General features: G+C 43.8%; 1 protein-coding gene across 1 annotated transcript in view; it reads left to right on the top strand.

The window, feature by feature from the left end:
• Positions 1-16936, top strand: part of LOC143955176 (uncharacterized) — a 79640-nt gene that overhangs the window by 25604 nt on the left and 37100 nt on the right. The window contains 1 exon segment of the mRNA XM_077465268.1: positions 14479-15432. Within this exon segment, the coding sequence (XP_077321394.1) occupies positions 14479-15432 (954 nt within the window).

A 16936-nucleotide genomic window follows, 5' to 3' on the forward strand; every position in this document is an offset into this window, starting at 1 on the left:
ATACAAGCTTTACTCTCACTACTTTACATTGTAGCAAAGTGTAATTTCTTCAGTGTTGTCACATAAAAAGATAGAATAAAATATTTACAAAAATGTGAGGGGTGTACTCACTTTTGTTAGATACTGTAGAGATATATATATATATCAAATACACTGCCTGCGCACCACTAACTAACCTGCCTGCCCAATCTAGCTCAATCTACCTTCGTCCACACACTATACATGGCCACTATATAACATCGTGTGGGGTATGTACTTAGTCCCCCTGAGCCACGATTGGCCAAAGGCACCCTGCCTTTGGCCAATTATGGCTCTCCCAGCAGAGCTTGCTGTGATTGGCCAAAGCATGCAGGTCAGGTGCATGCTTTGGACAATCATCAGATGTCAATGCACTGTGATCTCGCAGTACATTATGGGGTGTTCCGTGGCACTCAAATTTGCCACAAACACCCCATAAAATTCACAATTTGATGAACGAGCAAACACCTGTGAGGATCAAGGTATAAGAATAAAAATGGTTGACAGTATGTTTCTTTAAATGCTTATCTCGTCTGTTTTCAGTTGTTTTAAAGACATCATTCTTAAAGGCCGGATGGGTGCAGTCACGTACACACAAAGAGGAAGCCATGTCGTAAGGGTCAACTGCTACATCGACTCTAAAAGCAGAAGACACTTAGAAATTGCCTTTTATAGAAGTTGTTTTGTTTCAACATTTTTAACGCCTGTCTTTTGTGTATATAAGAGCTGTGTTAATAAAGAGACTCAGAGTGAGTGAGTGCGACCGTCTGAGCAGACATACTGAGAACTCTTTCCGTGTCTCCTTGCTTAGATAAGACTCTAATAATAATTGGGAAACGGTAACATAACTTATGAATAGGTGACTTGCAGTAGTCACACCTAACATTTTTGGCGCACGAACAAGGGACTTCGCTAAAGAAACTACAAGAGGCGAACGAACATAAGGACGGAACGAAGAGGTCGGGCACATCAGGAACCACAGACAAAACCTGCGCAGGTAAGAAAAGCTTTATTTTCTTATAAACTCTGTGCTTCTTAGATTTGTGCCCACCCGATCTGTCTGTATTGTTCTTCAGGTAAAACCAACCTCTGTAGTAAGCGAGTCTTGAATTTAATATTTGACTTATGTTACCGTTTTTTCTTGTCTGTCTCCTTGTCATCTGTCTGTTGTGACTGAGATAAGCCCTGTTTGTATGGTGTGAATTGAAACATATATCATCCCAATGGGTAACGGAATGCGCCCTTAACTCGTAAGAGTACTTGGGGGTCCGACACTTAAGTTTGATATACGCTTTTTGATTCATGAGCCTAAAAACGGGTTGAAAGTATAAGTCCTGACTGCCTCAATAAAGCAGGAATAAGAAACGAATGCTGAGAGATTCCATGGTAATGGGAAGGGAATAAGGTCTCCACAAAGTCCGGAGATCTAGTTATATGTGTTTGGCCACCAAAAGGAATGCTTGTATATGTTGTAGCCGTCAGTCTGGTCATAATATTTGTCAGTTAGCTAGCATATAAAGTAATTCGATTTCAGAAATCTCATCCAGGAGAGGTTTTTAGTATTTTGGCACCCTAGGAGGAGAAGGCAACGAGACACTTAGTAAGTGATCCAAACGCCACCTAGGCAGGACTGTCAAAATGGGCCAGACACATGGTAAACCCCAGGAGGAATCTCAGAAATGTTATGCTGTTAAAGACATAATTACAATGTTGTATGGGAAGGACAAGGCACAGGGCACGAATAGGGTTCTCAAGAAATTTGGAATGGATGGAGAAAATGGGCTAAGTGTAGAAGGTTGGGAGAATATAAAGAGAGACAGACAGGGGGAGGTCCTGCAGAACAGATGGGTATCACAAATACAATGTTTAATTAAGGTTTCCAACAGGGCTAAAGAGGAGGGATGGAAGTATTGTCATGAACAGGGTGGATGGGACATGAAGGTCCGACGCAAGAGTCTCCCTTCTGCTCCCGAGGATGGAGTAAAAACGGAAGGTACTCCACCTCCTTATACCACTACCACACCAGGTAGCGAAAGACCAAAACTTTATCCTTCCTTAAGAGGAAGAGGATGGGTATGCCGAGTATGCGGTACCCAGAATACAGACTGGGCACAGGAATGTGTACATTGCGGAGCTCAAAGACCAGAGTCCGTAGCTCCAGTCCACAGTCGGACTAGGGTAATACAAGTAAATAATCCAAATGCGGGTCAAGCAGGACAGCCACCTACAGTGACTCAACAAGTCGTTCTGAGGACATGGGCACCTTGGTCGGCTGACACTCTTATGGCATTAATACAGAATGCTCCTGATCCCGTAGCAAAACCTGCCGCATTCTGTAGATTCGTGACACAATTACTAGACACACATGAAGCAACTTGGCAAGATGGGGAAGATTTGTGTAGACATAAAATGACACTAACAATGTTTAATCAATTTATGAATGAAATTGCTCCACATAGACCACAAGGGGATCCAGCGACAAATCCACCAGGAGTACACCCCCGTCATATAGACTCTAGACTCCTGTTTATTAATCAGTTACGAGAATTTTGCCAAAGGAAACAGCAGGAAAGGGGTTCGACAGCGCCCATAAAACAGGCCCCAGGTCAGACTGTTACAGAATTTTACCTCAACATGGAAAGCATGATGGCTGACGAAGGTCTAGATTTAGCCTTACCCGTCACCATTAGGGCTTTCAATCGACAGTTTATGGAAGGACTAGTACCCCAAATAGGTGACAAACTGAAGGCATGTACTCCCGAATGGAGAGCCATACGGGACAGAGGAACATTGTTGCAGAAAGCACAAGGCATAGAGGCTGATTTAGCAGAAGCTAAACCCAGAAGGACACCGGGAGTTAACACTGTTGAAGGAATCAAAAGAGTCCTGAACAATCTTCAAAAAGTTAGAAGAGTAGCCATTATGAAGATAGCGGCACACACGAGCGCAAAAACAATTGAGGCAAAAGGAAATGCATTTGCAGATTTAACTGCAAAACAAGCAGCTCTAGGGGAAGTAAGCCCTGAGACCTTAGCTACGGTAAAGGTGAGCATCCCAGAACCGACATGGCAGCAGATGAGTAAACTACAGGAGCAAGCAGGAGAGAGCGAGAAAGATAGATGGGTAAAAATGGGAGCAGCACCAGGCCTTGACAATATATGGAGGGAAGGAGGCAGAATATGCCTACCTGCCTCTCTATACCCAGCAATGGCAGCGGCTGTCCACTTGCCCACTCATGTCAGCTCCAATTCTATGTATAGGATTGTAAGCCAAGGATGGCTAGCCCCTGGATTCAGTAGTACTGCAAGGAACTACTGTGCTGCATGCCAAATCTGTCTGTTAAATAACCCAGGACAGAGAGTGAAAACCCCACGTAAACATCAGGTTCGGGCCCAGTATCCCTTTCAGAGACTGCAAATTGACTATATCCAAATGCCTAAGAGCGGCCCATTTGAATTTTGTCTCGTGTGCATCTGCTTATTTTCAGGCTGGCCAGAAAGTTATCCAGTGAAATCAGCTACAGCGAAAGCCACAGCGAAGAAACTGATCACAGAGTTAATACCTAGGTTTGGTCTTCCTGAAACCATAGAATCAGATAGGGGAACACACTTTACAGGAGAAATCATGCAGAATGTAATGGCTATGTTAGGGGTTCAACAAAGTTTCCACACCCCTTACCACCCACAGAGTTCAGGATCAGTAGAAAGAGTAAATGGGACAATAAAGTTAAAAATACAAAAAGCTATGCAAGAGTTAAATAAACCTTGGCCAGAATGTCTGCCTTTAGCTTTGTTCTCCATAAGGTATACTCCAACGGGAAAAACAGGGTTATCCCCATATGAAATACTTTTTGGGAATGCACCCAGACTAGGTTTATACTTTCCACAGAGTATGCAATTGCAATGTGATAGTTTGACTGCATATGTGATACAATTACAACAGCATCTAACTAAGATCCACAAAAGTGTGTATTCTTCTCTTCCAGACCCTAACTCAATAGCAGGTACTCATTCGCTGAGCCCCGGAGATTGGGTCTATGTAAAGAAACATACCAGAAAAGCTTTAGAGCCACGGTTTGAAGGACCATATCAAGTACTGCTGACCACTCCCACATCGGTCAAGTTGGAGGGTAAAGCAGCCTGGATCCACGCTTCACACTGTAAAAAGGAGCCAGTTGGCAAATGACAACATGTATCTTTTTATTCTTTTTGTTTCAGTAATCCTGACCAATAGTTTGGTTACCTCACAGAATGAAATTCACAAGGATGAAGGATTTTCTAAAAAAATGTTATTACTGAAGTTTAAATATGCTTATGCTCGGAAGTCAGGATATGAGAAATGTTGGATTTGCAGTAAATTACACCCCAGTACAGCAAACATACCACTGATGGCAGTTCCTATAAATTATACTGACCTTGCTAACAGTAGCATTAACATAACTGGAACAAATACCAGCAAGACAGTAATGTTTAAATCAAATGGTCTCGCCTTTCCCCCTGCCTGGTGTTTCAACTTAGGGAACACAACGGGAGGAAATAGAGAATGCCAAGACAGCAAGTTTAATTTGTCCATTGTCGTATTAAATGGAAGCTTCTACCCCAGTAATTCCAGCACACACCAGACATTATCTGACTTCCTCACTAACATTGTGGATAATAATGTTAGGTGGTTAGTATCCAACTTATCCCTCTATGGATACACCTCTCGTTATAGAAATGATATCAGTTCAAGATCAGTAGCTCTAGGAAACAATATATACATCTGTTGTGGGGATAAGTGTTATACCTGGATACCTAGAAGGGCTCAGGGATGGTGCTACCTCGCAAGTTTGGTACCAGTAATGGGAGTAGTGGGTGATGAACGAGGTGATCACCTACTAGAAGCTAGTATGCACCCCAGATATCCCCTCAGATATCGTAGCAAGAGAGAAATATTCTTAGAGCAGGACATGGCATGGGCTTGGTTCCCGTCCTGGACAGGATGGGGTATAGACTTAATGAAGCGACTAAATAACTATACTGGAATAATTAATGATATTTTGGAGAAAAACTCTGATGACATTACTAAGTTAAATCTAGAGACCAGAGCCATCACAAAACAAATAGAATTACATGAGTTAGCGATTGAAAGTATGAGTGCAGCATTAACAGGACACTGTGAGGCTACAGAAGACTATGAATGTTGTACTTGGATACATAACACCAGCATCGAGATACCCGACTATTATGACATCATTGCACGACACCGCACGGAAGTAAAGGATCTACAGGAGAAGGCCCGTAATATTGGCCGTGACTGGGATCCGTTTGGTGGAACTTTTAGCTTCTCAGGGTTATTCTCTGAGCTTAAGAAGGCAGCGATGACAATTATAGTGGTGCTTTTATTTGTATTTCTTCTTTATGCGTGCTTTAAACTGCTCATGTGCTTTTGCAAGAAAGCCAAGGTAAATGCTGTAGAAAAGATGGAACTTTTGTAAGTTGATAAGTTGGATAAGATAGGTGGATTTGGTTCCTTGACATCACCCATCTGTCAGAAAAGCCACTCTTCCTGAATTTTAGATGTTGGTACTATCCAGGGGGATGGGTGTATACCCCTCTGACAACTCGCGGTCAGGGAGAGTACTTTGGACATAGGCCGACTAGAACTTGTTCAGGTGGACCCAGGGTAAGAGGGAAGGGTGATGTCAAAGGGGGAAATTGTGAGGATCAAGGTATAAGAATAAAAATGGTTGACAGTATGTTTCTTTAAATGCTTATCTCGTCTGTTTTCAGTTGTTTTAAAGACATCATTCTTAAAGGCCGGATGGGTGCAGTCACGTACACACAAAGAGGAAGCCATGTCGTAAGGGTCAACTGCTACATCGACTCTAAAAGCAGAAGACACTTAGAAATTGCCTTTTATAGAAGTTGTTTTGTTTCAACATTTTTAACGCCTGTCTTTTGTGTATATAAGAGCTGTGTTAATAAAGAGACTCAGAGTGAGTGAGTGCGACCGTCTGAGCAGACATACTGAGAACTCTTTCCGTGTCTCCTTGCTTAGATAAGACTCTAATAATAATTGGGAAACGGTAACATAACTTATGAATAGGTGACTTGCAGTAGTCACACCTAACACACCCAATGCTGGAGTCGAACTTGTGTTCGATTCCAACAACAGGCTCATCCCTACTCTAGGTTCTCTGCTAATATATATATATATTAGGGGTTTATAAGTAATTTTCTAGCAACAACTACTGATTTTATCTTGTAAGCAACAAAAGAAAAGGCTTAGGCATAAAGGGGGTTATAGACCAGAAAATCTGTCCACCCAGAGCCTCTGAATTATAAACCAAATACATTGTGAATATTGAGCTATTTATCCAACTATGCATCTGGAGTTGCTGGATTGTAGAACAGACACATAATAAATATAGAGATGGAGATCTTTTCCTATTATATTGAGTGGAACACAGAGACAGGAAGAGTGTGATTGTACAGACACAGGAAGTGAAAACATAGTTGATAAGGAAGTGATGTCAGGTGCAGACAGGAAGTGATAGATGCACAGGAAGTGAAGTAATTAAGGAACAGGAAGTGATGTAGGGGTCTAAAAAGGACGTCCTGGGTGAGGGGTGAGTTGTGAGGAAGTAAAAAGAAAACATTGTTGGAACTGACAGCAGAGGAAGTAATAATATTAATCTATTTAGAAGGACACAAGGATCTCTACAAGGACGTCATGATGGACAATCAGCCGCCCCTCACATCACCGGGTAAGAGGAGACTTTATTGTAAAGGAGAGAGCAGTACGGAGGCTCCACCTAGATCCCCCATCATCTGATAAACACATAGAAACAATGTATTCAGTCAGTGTGTGTGTTTCCTACAGATGGACCCAGTAATGGGAACCCACCAGAGAGATGTCCCCGTCCTCTGTATTCCCGGGATTCCACACAGGAAGATCACACCATCATCAGGTAGGTGGGACTGAGCAATTAGAACTCAAATACGTTATAGAATTCTACGCTTCAAAATAACATTATTTTATTTCATCTCTTGTTTCCTTTTATAAATCCATTTTATCACATTTGGGGTTTAGGGTGAACAACTGAAAGACATCAAAGTTGAGGTTAAAGTAGAAAAAGAAGAGAAGTCCGGGGATCCGCAGTCTATGGAGGAGGGAGATCCTCTGTATTCCCGGGATTCCACACAGGAAGATCACACCATCCCCCACCATCATCAGGTAGGTGGGGCATCTAGACCTAAATATATATTCTAAGCCATGAGATGACGTTCTTCTGTGTAGTCTCTTGTTTTACTTCAACATCTTAAGTGCAGCCTTTGTTAACCCCCCCCCCCCCCATCCCGGGCTCTAGCTACTTTGAGCGTGCTACATTTTTCACCCCCATTTTTATTTTTTTAATATACATTCCTTTCCTCTGTGGGTCTTAAGCCCAGACACATCGTGGGTCCTCTTCATCCTTGTGTTCTTCCAACGGAGGGAACATACTGAATGACGTGTCATTTGTGTCCTTTATGTCTGCCTTGAGTTGACTTTAATAGATGTTTTCTATTATTTTTGGTGCAGGGTGAAGAACGGATTAATATAAAATCTGAGGTTAAAGAAGAAGAAGTAGAGACGTATGTGGGGGGTGATCAGCCATTCACGGAGGAGGTCGGGATGATTATGAAAAGTGAACAGGAAGAGATTTCTCTACCTTTTGACACAGGTAGGTAACAGACATTGTGGAAAAAACAGGTCAAAGTCTCTCTTTTTTTTTTTTTTAAAGTTTGGTTCTAGCTGCCATAACACCCATAAGATAAGGCACCACATCCCAACTAAAGAAGTAATTTATAAATAGAAGAACCATGGGAGGGATTTTTACGGTGCGTATGTACTATTTGATACAAAAAAAGGAAGAGATACAAAAAAATAAAAACAATTGATTTATTACAATGCATTTAAAATAGCACACAATGGTGTATTGTATGACCATCTACATATACAGATTACACATCGTTTACCGGTTCCGGTAGTGAAATCTCCCTACCACCTTTTCTATGTATTCCATTTATTGGAGTGCGGAGCTTTACAATATTTAATATCTATGAATAGTTTATTTGTCACAGATACTGGTACTCCGGTGTATATATTCAGAGTACCGCCTTCTTTAACCATTTCTTTGCCACTAATATATGATATACATCGGCAGCAGATTTTAAGCACTGACAAGCCGACTGTTGTCTGTCAGGAGGAAGTGATCAGGTGGCTGTATAACTTCCACACCACCAATAAGAAGTGCGTTACAGTTGTCCAGTCTTCTGAGCACAGAGCTCTTCTTAGCACTTCATTAACCGTGACCAACACCTTAGACACTGGTGAAAAAACTGAGGTACTCCCAGTATGGGAGGGGTTATATAGAGGGGGACTTCCTGTCTTTTGAGTGCACCAGTGTCCATTCACCTATAGGTGGCGTATAACCCACATAGTAATTACCATGGCTTCTCTGTGTCCCGTGATGTACGATACATCTGAAACACTATCTGCTTTTCATGTGTGTCTTTAAAAATGCCGGTATGTTGTTTTTGCTCAACAGTCTGTAGCCCTGTCCACATTACAATGCTTTATTATCTCCCTTGTCTTACCCAAAATTATGGCTTTAGTGCCCTCTTGCTAGTCTGTTTCTGAAGCTAGAATTTGGCCCTGTTAACCATCCAAGCTTTATTACCTCCTGATTGATAATTGAAATCCACCCACACCCCACCCCTATCAGTATAAAGCTAAGCTTCATTTTGGGGGAAGCTATTGCAGGGGGCACACTTGCAACTGGGGCTCTTTCTCCAAGTGGGGGGGATTTCAATAAGTGGAAGCACTTCTGACTCTGCACTTCAGCGAAGGTACACAAGAAAATACTTTGAAAAACGCCGCATAGACACCAGGTGACCTCGTTTTACCCTTTAGCACTTTCTCCTTATAACATGCATTCTCTACCACTCCTTCTGACAGCTCTGTCCTCTATACTAAAATTATCTCAACTCCACCCCTCTCCCCCCCCCCACAGCATATATATATATATATATATATATATATATATATCACCCTCACTTCTGTCCTCTCCTTATTACTGCACCCACCAACTCCTGCTAATTCTAAATCCACACACACTAAAAATATCCTAAAGTCTAAAGACTAAAAGTCTAAAGACCCTGGGGCATGTCCCTTCATATAAATCTCACTCCCATATTACCTCCCTCACCCTCCTGCTTCTCCTAACCTCTGAAGATATAACCCCAAACCCCGGACCTCCATCATTAAACTGTACCCATCACCCTGCACCCTCTGGCATTAGCCGCAATCAACACAATTTAGTTCCCATTTCTATTCTTCCCAAGACCAGCCTCCCTTTCTCTTGTGCCCTTTGGAATTCCCGCTCTGTCTGCAACAAACTCACCTCTCTACATGACATCTTTTATCGCCAACTCATTTAACCTACTCGCCATCACCGAAAACCTGGCTCCACGAATCAGACACTGCGTCTTCTGCGGCCCTATCCCATGGTGGTCTTCTTTGGACTCACTCCCCCAGATCCAATGGACGTAAGGGAGGAGGTGTCGGAATCCTTCTAGCCCCACATAGCACCTTTCAGGTACTTCAGCCACCTCCCTCTCTGTCACTCTCCTCTTTCGAAGCACACTGCATTCGTCTCTTAACTCCAATTTCTCTAAGAATAGCCATGATCTACAGGCCCCCCTGGACCAGTATCAACATTTCTTGATGACTTCTCTGCCTGGCTACCCTACTTTCTTTCTTCTGAAATCCCCACAATCATTCTCGGGGACTTCAACATCCCTATTAATACTAAAGGCCCATACACATGATCAGACTTTTTGACAACAAACATGCAAATTAGCTGTTTTGGAGCAACATCCTACCGTGTGTACGCTCCATCGGACAAACTTTTTTGGTTTTCATCGGACTTTTGTTGGCTGTGCGAACGGACAAACTTTCTGGCAACAAAAGTCCGATGGAGCAAAGTCTGATCGTGTGTACAGAAAACCATAGGACTTTTGTACAAAGTACAAACAGGCATGCTCAGAACCAATGCAAAAGATTAGACAACAATACAGAAATTGACCAAAGGTGGCGGTAAAGAGCAGAAAAACCACGTGATTTGGTGAAAATCGACGCCCTTTGTACAAAAATCCAAGGGAAAGTTTGTACAAAGTCCTATCGTGTGTATGAGGCTTTACACTTCTGCCCCTTCCAAACTTCTCAGCCTAACCTCCTCCTTTGACCTGAAACAGTGGATACATGATCCTACTCACTCCGAAGGCAATATCCTTGACCTCGTTTTCTCTCACCTTTGCACTCCATGCAACCTCTCTAACTATCCATTTCCTCTCTCTGATCACCACCTTATTAGTTTCACTCTCTCCCCCTCTTTCACCTCCTCTCCCTCCAACCGCATTAAAGTTACCCGCAGAAACCTACGTCATCTCAACCCAACTCTTCTCTACTCTGCTATTGACAACCTCTACGACACAATCTCACCCCTATCCTGCACCAACCTAGCCACTTCTGTCTACAACGCTTCACTTCTATCCTCACTGGACTCACTGGCCCCCCTCACTACACACAGAATCAAGCCCCGACCCCTTCAACCTTGGCAAACAGATGTCACTAGAAGTCTGAAAAAAACGTAGTCGTGCTCATGAGCGCCTGTGGCGCAAGACCAAGTCTCAGAGAGATTTCAACCAATATAAATCTGCCCTCCAAAAATACAATTCCAGCCTCCTCTCTGCCAAGCAGAACTATTTTATCACTCTCATCAGCAACCTATCATCCCGTCCCCGTCAACTCTTCTCTACTTTCAACTCCCTACTTCGTCCTCCACCGCCTCCACCCGCCAACTCACTCACTGCCCAGGAGATTGCTAATCACTTCAAACAGAAGATTGATACAATTCGCGCAGAGATCTCTACTGTTCTGATACCCTCCACACTTTACACATCATGCCCACAGGCACAATCATTACTTCCCTCTTTCAACCCCACCACTATAGACCAAGTTGCTAAACTACCTGGTAATGTCCACCTTACCACCTGCCCTCTGGATCCTGTTCCCTCGCAAATGCTGCGTTCACCCTCTGGCTCTATGCTACACTCTCTAACTCACATCTTCAATCTCTCCCTCTCTTCTGGCATCTTCCCCAACTCTCTAAAACATGCACTTGTCTTTCCCATACTTAAAAACCCCTCACTGGACCCATCCAATCCTAACAACCTACGCCCCATCTCCTTGCTCCCCTTCTTATCCAAACTACTCGAACGTCTGGTCTACAACCGACTGAGTGTCCACCTCGCTGATAATAGCCTTCTTGATCCCCCTTCAGTCTGGATTTCATCCTCAACACTCCACAGAAACTGCTCTCCTAAAACTAACAAACGATCTACTAACGGCCAAAACCAATCGACATTATTCTGTACTCCTCCTCCTGGACCTCTCTGCTGCCTTTGATACGGTTGACCACCCCCTCCTTCTCAAAAAACTCCACACCTTTGGTCTCCGTGACCGTACTCTATGATGGTTCTCTTCCTACTTATCCAACCGCACCTTTAGCATTTCTTACAACTCTACTTCCTCCTCTCCTCTTCCTTTCTCTGTTGGGGTCCCCCAAGGTTCTGTTCTTGGACCGCTCCTATTTTCAATCTATACCTCCTCCCTGGGTCATCTGATAGCCTCCCACGGCTTCCAATACCACCTCTATGCTGACGACACCCAAATCTATTTCTCTACCCCTCAGCTCACTCCCTCTGTCTCCTCACGTATCACTAATTTACTATCAGATATATCAGTCTGGATGTCACATCACTTCCTCAAAATCAATCTATCCAAAACCGAACTTGTAATTTTTCCTCCCCCATATGCCCCTTCCCCTGATCTCACTGTCAAAATTGATGGCACAACCATAAGCCCATCCCCCTCACGCCAAGGTTCTAGGTGTAGTCCTGGACTCTGACCTCTCCTTCAAGCAACACATCCAATCACTGTCCAAATCCTGCCGCCTCAACCTCCGCAACATCTCCAAAATACGCCCTTTTCTAACCAATGAGACAACAAAGCTCTTAATTCACTCGCTGGTCATCTCTCGCCTTGACTACTGCAACTCCCTTCTCATTGGCCTACCTCTACATAGTCTATCACCTCTTCAATCCATCATGAATGCCGCTGCCAGACTCATCCACCTTACCAATCGCTCGGTGTCTGCTACTCCTCTCTGTCAATCCCTCCACTGGCTTCCGCTCAGCCAAAGAATTAAATTCAAAATACTAACAATTACATACAAAGCCGTCCACAACTCTGCCCCCAGCTACATCACCGGCCTAGTCTCTAAATACCAACCTACTCGTCCTCTTCGTTCCTCTCAAGACCTCCTGCTCTCTAGCTCCCTCATCACCTCCTCCCATACTCGCCTCCAGGACTTTTCCAAAGCCTCTCCAATCCTATGGAATGCCCTACCCCAATCTGTCCGCCTATCTCCTACTTTATTAGCTTTTAGACGATCCCTGAAAACACTTCTCTTCAGAGAACCCCTCCCCCACCTAACTGTATTTTCATTTTCTCCATCAGCTCATCCCCCCCCCCCCACAGTTATTACCTTTTGTTTCAACTTGACCCTCCTTTCTAGATTGTAAGTTCTAACAAGCCGGGCCCTCTGATCCCTCCTGTATTGATTTGTATTGTAAGTGTACTGTCTGCCCTCATATTGTAAAGCGCTGCGCAAACTGTTGGCACTATATAAATCCTGAATAATAATAATAATAAAGAAATAGGTGTGCCAAACTTGTAGACTCATACTCAACAAGTCTTGAGGCTCTAATTTGTACCAAATTATTGAGCAAAGGCTGTGATACTTATGTACATGGAATTTTTTTTTTGTTCTTTATTTTTAATAAATCTGCAAAGATTTCAAACTAATTTCTTTCATGTTGTCTTTATGGTGGATTGTTTGTAGAATTTTGAGGAAATTAATTAATGTAATCCATTTTGAAATAAGGCTGTAAAATAACAACAAAATGTGGAAAAAGTGAAGCGCTGTGAATACTTTCCAGATACACTGTATGTGGGTGACGTCACTTTCGGGTCCGGCTGTCACTTTCCCGGGTTGCTGTGGTTGAGGGGAAAAAGCAAATGGAGCGCAATATGTACTTCATGACCTTCAATGGAAGGCGGATGAGACATCACTGGTCACACAGACCCCTAAAGTCACATTAAAGGGTTCATTTTCCTAACACCGGACCCCCTTCACCCCCCACCCCCGGTCCTCACTGTACTTACCGTCAGACATCCTCTACTATCAGGACTCTCTCACCACTCCAATGGTCAGGGGATATGAAATACCCCACTGCTCTGTCTTCTCCATACTGAGCTGCCAGGATGGACCAGATGGATTCTGATTGGTCAGAGCCATCACATGTAAAGCGGGGTCCAGGAGGGATCTGGTGTTAGTTCAGCTTTACAGTTCTTCTGTAGAGGTGATCTATCCCTTTAATAAAGCATTGCACTAACAGCTTAGGTTGTCTCCACACTGATGGGGGAGGGGTGGAGCCATCCCAGGACACCAGCATTGTAAATCTTGGAGGAAGGTTATTTCTCCATATTTTGATGTTACAGTTGTACCCGGTTCCATGCCAGAGCTCTGTGAAAGTGACTGTTAGACCAAAGTGACTTTTTTTTCTTGGAGTCCATATATGATCTGCAAACTCTTCATAATATAAAATCCGGCCAATCAGATGTAGTAACAATCCACTAACGCGTTTTGGATAATGAAGCCTCAGTCATAGCTATTTATTATTATAGAATTAGCAGATGATATATGGACTCGGTGTGAAGACTTTTCTGGTTGATTTTGGAGGGAGAACAGGAGCCCAGCTGTGAGATCGGCATTTCCACTTATTCCACCGACGGGGAGGAGGAGCCAAAACTCCACTTATTTGTCATCTACTGAGATTTATTCTATTTTTTTACTTCTTTCCAACAGATGGATGTGATGTCAGGAATTCCTCGGAGAGACGTCTTCTATTATCTGCTGATTGTAAGTCAGAAGATAATGTCATCACACAGGATCCTCCAGGAGGAAATCCAAATACACAAAATATACATCACAGACCTTCCTGTCCGGAGACATCAATGGATCCCTCTGATCAGGGGGAATCTTCTCATCAATCACATACTATGATTGGAAATATCCATGTAAGATCTCACACTGCAGATCCATCAACAGATCCTTCTAATCCCGAGGAAACTTCCTCACCCCATGAAGGAGATCACCGAGGTGACAATCTATTCTCATGTTCAGAGTGCGGGAAATCTTTCAATCAGAAAGGACCTCTTGTTAGACATCTTAGAATTCACACAGGTGAGCGTCCTTATTCATGTTCAGAGTGCAGGAAATCTTTCACTCGGAATGAAAATTTAATTCAGCACCAGAGAGTTCACAGGAGTGAGCGTCCTTTCCATTGTTCAGAGTGCGGGAAATCTTTCACTCGGAAACATAACCTTTTGCGACATCAGAAATATCACATGGGGTACCTTCCCTATTCGTGTTCAGAGTGCGGGAAATCATTCCCTCTGAAAGGAAATCTTATTCAGCACCAGAGAATTCACACAGGGGAACATCCTTATTCATGTTCAGAGTGCGGGAAATCTTTCACTCGGAAAGGAAATCTTATTCAGCACCAGAGAACCCACACTGGTGAGCGCCCCTGCTCATGTTCAGAGTGCGGGAAATCTTTCCCTCGGAAAAGAAATCTTATTCAGCACCAGAGAATTCACACAGGTGAGCGTCCTTATTCATGTTCAGAGTGCGGGAAATCTTTCACTCGGAAAGGAAAACTTATTCAGCACCAGAGAATTCACACAGGTGTGCGTCCTTATTCATGTTCAGAGTGCGGGAAATCTTTCAATCATAAAGGATCTCTTGATAGACATCTTAGAATTCACACAGGCGAGCATCCTTATTCATGTTCAGAGTGCGGGAAATCTTTCACTGACAAAAGAAACTTTGTTACACATCAGAGAATTCACACAGGCGAGCGTCCTTATTCATGTTCAGAGTGCGGGAAATCTTTCACTAACAAAGCAGACCTTGGTAAACATCTGAGAATTCACATAGGCGAGCGTCCTTATTCATGTTCAGAGTGCGGGAAATCTTTCACTGACAAAGCAGACCTTGGTAAACATCTGAGAATTCACATAGGCGAGCGTCCTTATTCATGTTCAGAGTGTGGGAAATCTTTCACTCAAAAAGCAGCCCTTGTTACACATCAGAGAATTCACACAGGTGAGCATCCTTATTCATGTTCAGAGTGTGGGAAATCTTTCACTAGGAAAGGAAACCTTTTGCAACACCAGAGAATGCATAGGAGTGAGCTTCCTTATTGATGTTGTAGATCAGGGATCTCCACACTTCGGCCCTCCAGCTGTTGCAGAACTACACGTCCCATGAGGCATTGTAATACTCTGACATTCACAGACATGACTAGGCATGGTGGGAATTGTAGTTCCTGAACATCTGGAGGGTCATAGTATGAAGAGCTCTGTTTTAGACGAGTCAGCCTGGTGCAGGTTTAGGAGCGGGTTAATAGTAGAGGGCGGGTACTTGTTTATTAAGCAGCTGGTCAGAGAGGCTGGTGGATGTCTGTTCAATATTGAGTTGGCCCTCCCTTTGCAGCTATAACAGCTTCAACTCTTCAGGGAAGGCCGTCCACAAGGTTTAGGAGTGTCTATGGGAATGTTGACCATTCTTCCACAAGAGCATTTGTGAGGTCAGGCTCTGATGTTGGGCGAGAAGGCCTGGCTCGCAATCTCCGCTCTAATTCATCCCAAAGGTGTTCTGTTTGGTTGAGGTCAGGACTCTTCACAGGCCAGTCAGGTTCCTCCACCCCAAACTCGCTCATCCATGTCTTTATGGACCTTGCTTTGTGCACTGGTCGGCAGTCTTGTTGGAACAGGAAGGGGCCATCCCCAAACTGTTCCCACAACGTTGGGAGCATGGAATTGTCCAAAATGTTTTGATAGGCTGATGTCTTCAGAGTTTCCTTCACTGGAACTAAGGGGCCAAGCCCAACCCATGAAAAACATCCAAACACCATAATCCCCCCTCCACCAAATAATTTGGACCAATGCACAAAGTAAGGTCCATAAAGACATGGATGAGCAAGTTTGGGATGGAGGAACTTGACTGGCCTGCACAGAGTCCTGACCTCCTGGAACAGGTGCCTCCAATCTGTGGCTCGAGGGACAAATATGGCCCTTTGCTAGTCTTTCTCCAGTCTTTCTCCCGTCTTTCTCCCTTGGGGGACTGTTCATCCCACTGACAGCAACAATGGGGCAGTATTTATTCCACCAATACCAATCATGGGATTCTATTCCTCCTACTAATAGGGGCAGTACTCCTCCTCCTATTGACCACCAACCCCCGAGCTCATATTTATTCTCACTGATGCCGGGCCAGGGACATTTTCTACTCCTGCCGGCCACAATCCCGCCCCCTAAAGTCTGTAGGACAATAAAACTGGCCCTTTATTTGAAAAGTTTGGAAACCCCCTGCATTAGATGATACAGCTGCACACAGGCAGGCTTATCCCTGTCAAAGCCCCAGCCATGAACTCGGCTCACCCTCAAAGCAACACTCACTCCCAGCCTGACTAGTATTTCTGCCTTTACCAATGTATAATCTAGGGTTGTCACCTCATCCCTTTAAAACAGAACACATATTAATGACACATGTTCTGTGGCTGATTAAGGAGGTAATTAAACTCGGGGCCTAATGGCGCGTACACACAAACTGACTTTTTGACGGACTAGGTCCGACAGTCTTCCCGATGGACATTCGGCGAAGTGCCGATGGACTCTCCGAACAAACGGACTTGGCCACACA

Source organism: Lithobates pipiens, unplaced genomic scaffold (assembly GCF_037356315.1).
Source record: "Lithobates pipiens isolate NorthernLeopardFrog02 unplaced genomic scaffold, aLitPip1_a1.2 Scaffold_35, whole genome shotgun sequence".
NCBI lineage: Eukaryota > Metazoa > Chordata > Amphibia > Anura > Ranidae > Lithobates > Lithobates pipiens.